The sequence below is a fragment of the Sapajus apella genome, unplaced genomic scaffold, assembly GCF_009761245.1.
Source record: "Sapajus apella isolate SASKATOON/1434 unplaced genomic scaffold, GSC_monkey_1.0 scaffold48, whole genome shotgun sequence".
Taxonomy (NCBI): domain Eukaryota; kingdom Metazoa; phylum Chordata; class Mammalia; order Primates; family Cebidae; genus Sapajus; species Sapajus apella.
Window position 1 is genome coordinate 7,733,239 of NW_022436988.1, and position 6,420 is coordinate 7,739,658.

Here is a 6,420-nt window from a genome sequence, read left to right on the forward strand (position 1 = left end):
TGCCTGTAATCCCAGCTACTTGGGAGGGTCAGGCAGGAGAACTGCTTGAACCCAGGAGGTGGAGGTTGCAGTAAGCCAAGATCGCACTGCACTTCAGCCTAGGTGGCAAGAGCAAAACTCCATCTCAAAAAAAAAACAACCAAAAAAAAACCACACACACACAAAAGCCAGATGGGTTAGGAGGGTATTTCCATATTGCAGTATCATTGTGTTGTTTTTGTTTTTGTTTTCCAGATGGAGTCTTGCTCTGTTGCCTAGGCTGGAGTACAGTGAGTGGTGTGATCTTGGCTCACTGCAACCTTTACTTCGTGGGTTCTCCTGCCTCAGCCTCCTAAGTAGCTGAGATTACATGCACCCGCCACCACACCCAGCTAATTTTTGTATTTTAAGTAGAGATGGCATTTTACAGTGTTAGTCAGGCTGGTCTCGAACTCCTGACCTCAGGCAATCCACCCGCCTCAGCCTCCCAAAGTGATAGGATTATAGGCATGAGACACCACAGGGTTTCACCTTATTGGCCAGGCTGGTCTCAAACTCCTGACCTCAGATGATCTGCCTGCCTCAGCCTCTCAAAGTGCCAAGATTACAGGCCTGAGCCACCATGCCTGGCTGATATTGCAGTATCTTCAGAGAGTGTTGATCTGAACTAGATAGAGTTAGTCTTCCTACTTTGCCCTATCACACATCTAAGGACTTAAGCCTCTTCCTCCCAAAGAGGACCTACAGAAGCCCAACAAATCCAGCTCCATCCAGAGGCCAAAAAAAGTAGATGTGGTAGGCATTTAGAAGGTGGAATACACAAGACTTGGCGACTGATTGGATGGGGCGTGTGTGAAGGAGAAGAGGAAGTCAGGAATGTCCCGGCCTTTCTACCTTGGGGCAGCTGCTGTAGTGGTGTGTCACTCAGTCTAAGAGTGGTAGGTTGGCCAGGTACAGTGGCTCATGCCTGTAATCCCAAGCACTTTGGGAAGTTCAGGTGGGGGGTGGGGGCGCTGGGGGTAAGGGATCATGAGGTCAGGCGTTCGAGACCAGCTTGGCCAATATGGTGAAATCCTGTCTCTACTAAAACTACAAAAATTAGCCAGGCATGGTGGTGCACCCCTATAGTCCCAGCTACTCAGAAGGCTGAGGCAGAAGAATCACTTGAACTCAGGAGGCAGAGGTTGTCCTGAGCCAAGATCACACTACTGCACTCCAGCCTGGATGACAGAGCAAGTCTCTGTTTAAAAAAAAAAAAAAAAAAAAAAAAAAAAAGGCCAGGTACAGTGGCTCATGCCTGTAATCCCAGCGCTTTGGTAGGCTGAGGCGGGTGGCTCACAAGGTCAGGAGTTCAAAACCAGCCTGACTAACATGGTAAAACCCTGTCTCTACTAAAAACACAAAAATTAGCTGGGCATGGTGGCACGCGCCTGTAATCTCAGCTACTCGGGAGGCTGAGGCAGGAGAATTGCTTGAATCGGTATCTGGGAGGTGGAGGTTGCAGTGAGCCGAGATCGCACCACTGCTCTCCAGCCTGGGCTACAGAGCAAGACTGTCTCAAAAAAAAAGCGGTAATTCAGGAAGAAGGACCCCTGAGGTAGGTAAAGTGAGGCGTTTTAGTTGAGAGTTGCTGAGTTTGAGGTGCCTCTGGGACATCCAAGTGGAGATGTTTAGAAATCAACTGAAAACTCAGAAGAAAGATATGGACTAGAAAGAATAGATTGGAGGATCATTAGCAAATAGACAGTAACAAAAGTGGGTGAAATCATCCTCGGAAAAGGAATAGAGTGGTAAAAGGATCTTGAAGAAAACCCTAAGGAACAGTCAAGGGAAGGACTGAGTAAGAAAAAAAAAAATTAAGGCCGGGCACGGTGGGTCAAGCCTGTAATCCCAGCACTTTGGGAGGCCGAGGCGGGTGGATCACGAGGTCAAGAGATCGAGACCATCCTGGTCAACATGGTGAAACCCCGTCTCTACTAAAACTACAAAAAATTAGCTGGGCATGGTGGCGCGTGTCTGTAGTCCCAGCTACTCAGGAGGCTGAGGCAGGAGAATTGCCTGAACCCAGGAAGCGGAGGTTGCGGTGAGCCGAGATCGCGCCATTGCACTCCAGCCTGGGTAACATGAGTGAAACTCCGTCTCAAAAAAAAAAAAAAAAAATTACAGAAAGAACAAAGGACAGGCTAGTGAGAGGAAACCTTACCTCCTGCAAAGTTCAAGAGAAGGAGTGACAAACTGGAAAACATACTGGCTTCAGCAAAGAAGTCTGCGGTGACCTTGTGGAGAGCAGTTTTAGTGGAACTTTGGGGACAGCACCAGATTGCAGTGGGTTGAGGAGTGAGTGGGAGGGGAGGGGTTGGAGACAGCTGGCAGGGACATTTTTTCAAGCTGTTTTGCCAAGAATGGAGAGAGATAGGATGGTAACTTAATAGAATTGAAAGCTTTTTTTTTTTTCTATGCTAACGGAGGAGAGGAAGAAAATTCAGGGACAAAAGGAAATTATAAAGCCCACGGGGAGGAACAAGGCAGAAACCAGTGCACACGCATAGCGGTTGTTCTTCAGACAGAAGGGACACATGTCTAGGTTTTAGCTGCATGACAGGAGGAAAAGATGAATTGGCTGGAAGCTCAGTTGTTGAGTAGTTCTTGCTTATGGATTGTTTCCTCTCAGAAGATAGGCCATGAGTAAGGAGTTCATTCAATGAATACATGCATATTTTCTCCCAGCTAGTCAAAGTCTAGGGTTACCAGCAGGAGAGAAGACACTGCAGGCCGGGCGCGGTGGCTCACACCTGTAATCCCAGCACTTTGGGAGTCCGAGGTGGGCAGATCACAAGGTCAGGACATCGAAACCATCCTGGCTAACACGATGAAACCCTATCTCTACTAAAAATACAAAAAATTAGCCGGGCGTGGTGGCACACACATGTAGTCCCAGCTACTTGGGGAGGCTGAGGCAGGAGAATCACTTGAACCCAGGAGGTGGAGGTTGCAGTGAGCTGAGATCAGGCCACTGCACTCCAGCACGGGCGACAGAGCGAGACTCTGTCAAACAAAATAAAAAATAAAAAAAGTAAGACATTGTACTTGAGGCAAGAGTCGGGTTGGAATCAGGTTGAGGCTGACTGAGTGGAAGTATGATGTTCCTCTAACCATGGGAGGGCTGCTGGTCCACTGAAGGAGAGAGATTTTTCCAGAACCGCATGCTGGGGCTTTGATTTAGGATCTCCCTTCCTCCTTTAGTCAGTCTGTCTTCCCTGGCCTATGGCTCACGTCTAAGGCCTAGAGCCTACTCGTTCCCACCAAGGACCAGCTGGAAGCCATTTTGATTATGCTCCACCACGAAGGAGGACAATACAGCCCCGCCCAGAGCCAGGCGCGCCCCCGCGGCGGGCCGGGTGCGCGTGTCCGCGTCTCTTCCCGCCGGCTGAGCGGGCGCCTGGCCCAGGACGCGGTGGCGTGGGGCGGGGGGTGGGGGTGGTTATGTAAGCATTGCGCGCTCCCGCGAGGCGGCAGCCAATGGGAGGCCCCGGCGGCTCGTGCTCGCGCACGTAGGGTGGGGGGAGGGAGCGCACGACGTGCGCGCGCCCTCTCCCTCGTCCACCGCTGCCGCCTCCTTCTTCTGCCGCTCCTGGTGCTGCTTGTGTGCTCGTTTGGTGCGGACCTGGTACCTCTTTTGTGAAGCGGCAGCTGAGGAGACTCCGGCGCTCGCCATGGCCGACGAAAAGCCCAAGGTGAGCTCGGCGCCGGCCTCTTCGCCTCGACGCGCGGCCGGGGTTACGGCGCGGGCCGGGGTCCGGCCGGAGCCCGCCGCTGGTTCCCTGTGCCTTCCCGGGCCCCCCACGGGGCCGGCCGCGGCTCAGGCCCCGGCGCTCCGCGCCATTTTCCTCCCTCCCTCTCTTCCTCCCTCCCGCGCTGGAGGAGGCCCCGCCGCCCTCCCCCGCCCCCAGCGGCATCCGAGTGCGCGCGGGGCGCGAGTTGGGCGGGCAGATCGCGGACGCCCGCGGGCCCACCAGCTCTGAGCCCGGCTTCTCGGCCCGGCTAGCCGGCGCGCTTTAGGAGGGGCGTTAGGTCGCGCGGGGTCTCCACCCTCCGCGGACCTCGCGTCGGGTGTTGCAGTCTCCGAGGCGGCGGGGAGTCCTCTGGGCTCGGGGCTTCACCTCTTAGGGGTGGGGGCCGCGGGCATCTGGGGACCCCTGCCCGGTGCCGCGGCGGCGGGGCGAGAGTTCTGGGCGAATCAATGGGCTGCTGATGGGCAGGATCCTGGATGCCCGCTGGCCGCCGTCCTGGACCTGGGGATTGGGGGATTCCCTTGGAGTATTTCCCACTTTAACGGCATCAGGGGCCCGAGGGGGGAGGGGGAGCGGCTTTTCCCTCAGTGCCAACAAACCCCTAATCCGCGAAGACCATGTGGTTTCATGAAGTTGGAGGCACAGGTACGAGCAGAGAGACTTTGTGGGGCTTAACTTTTGAACGCGGCTTTTGAGGCACCCGGAGACTTCCCAGGAGGACAGGGGACACCCATCATCAGGGCACACGGGACTTGCTGTTTTTAGTTGGTGACACCCCCGGCCTCCCGCGCCTTTACTTTCTGGAGCGATTTAGGGCTACAGAATTCCTTCTACACTCGATTTTGGACAACTTCAGGTTAGGTCGAAATCTACAAGAAACACTTAGAATAAAACTGTGTATTTGACCCATGACAACAAAGGGGAGGGGAGAATAAGTGCTCTTAACCGAAAATAAAAATGAAGCTGCTAATAGAGGAGAACGTTGACCGTGGTCCTGAGTGTTACTCCTGTTCCGGGGGAAATCAGGATCTTCTTCGGTTTTTTTTTTTTTTTTTTTTTGTGTGTGTGTGTGTGTGTGTGTGTGTGTGTATTTAGGTTATTAAACCGAGTTTGTTAACTTGAACGGTAATGAGTTTTGAATGGCAGGCTCTAGATTTATTGTTTTGTTTCTTGCAGTTGTACTTAAAGTGCTTAGAAAAGAGAAAGGACTCTTATTTTTAACTTTTTTGGTGGGGAGATATATATATTTTGGGAGTGATATAAAGTATGTCATTTTAGAAAATTGAGTTTTAAGAAAACGTTGCAATACACTGAATAGGACCCAACTTTAAACATATATTGTTGCTACTGATAGTATTGCATGTAGGCTTTTCTGTATCTGTGACAGCCATCTGATACTTTCGCTGCTGCAGGATTTTTCCTCTTTCACATTGATTTCAGCAGCTGAAAACAGCTGTATGCCGTTTTAGCATACGGTATGAGAAACCTGTTGATTTTTGAAGCAACTAGGGCTGCTGCTGCTTTATAAAACACGCTTGTTGATCACATTTCCCAAATTATACTTTTATTTTTCTTTTAACAGGAAGGAGTCAAGACTGAGAACAACGATCATATTAATTTGAAAGTGGCGGGGCAGGATGGTTCTGTGGTGCAGTTTAAGATTAAGAGGCATACACCACTTAGTAAACTAATGAAAGCCTATTGTGAACGACAGGTGAGGAATTCATATGTGTACTTCCACTGAAGAAAACTATTTTTAAAAATCTTATTTTCATGGATACAAAAACTAGATTAGCATACTACTACAATGACTTTCTGATGGGATGAATATGCACTTATACTTGGCATATCAGTTTTCTTGCACACTTGGTATATCGATTGCTCATGAACACCCTTAGGATGATTTGGTTAGTATTATATGTGGTTCTGTCCTGTGCCAGAAATGCATCAAATTATATTTACAATACTTTTTTTTTTTTTTTTGAGACGGAGTTTCACTCATGTTACCCAGGCTGGAGTGCAATGGCGCGATCTTGGCTCACCACAACCTCCGCCTCCTGGGTTCAGGCAATTCTCCTGCCTCAGCCTCCTGAGTAGCTGGGATTACAGGCACACGCCACCATGCCCAGCTAATTTTTTGTATTTTTAGTAGAGACGGGGTTTCACCGTGCTGACCAGGATGGTCTCGATCTCTTGACCTCGTGATCCACCCACCCGCCTCGGCCTCCCAAAGTGCTGGGATTACAGGCTTGAGCCACCGCACCCGGCCCTAATTCTTTATCATTATATGTAAACCTTCTTATAGCTCCTTATAAAGATACTATCTTTTTGTTTTTTTGACGTAGAGTCTCGCTCTCATCCAGGCTGGAGTGCCGTGGTGCGATCTTGGCTCACTGCAACCTCTGACTCCAGGTTGAAGAGATTCTCCTGTCTGGTCTCAAACTCATGACCAGGCATGAGCCACCATGCCCAGCAATATAACATCTTACCTTTAATATATTCTTACTTAAAAATTTTTGCGGCCGGGCGCAGTGGCTGACGCCTGTAATCCCAGCACTTTGGAAGGCCGAGGCGGGTGGATCACGAGGTCAAGAGATCGAGACCATCCTGGTCAACATGGTGAAACCCCGTCTGTACTAAAACTACAAAA

The 6,420-nt window shown here is 50.6% G+C and overlaps 1 protein-coding gene across 1 annotated transcript in view; it reads left to right on the forward strand.

Moving 5' to 3' along the window:
- Window positions 1–3,526: 3,526 nt before the first annotated feature.
- The window catches only part of SUMO2 (small ubiquitin like modifier 2), a 12,334-nt gene continuing 9,440 nt past the window's right edge, over window positions 3,527–6,420 (forward strand). Inside the window, exons 1-2 of the mRNA XM_032241722.1 lie at window positions 3,527–3,713; window positions 5,353–5,484. Of these exons, the coding sequence (XP_032097613.1) occupies window positions 3,693–3,713; window positions 5,353–5,484 (153 nt within the window). The 5' untranslated portion in view covers window positions 3,527–3,692. The remainder of the gene's footprint in view (window positions 3,714–5,352; window positions 5,485–6,420) is intronic.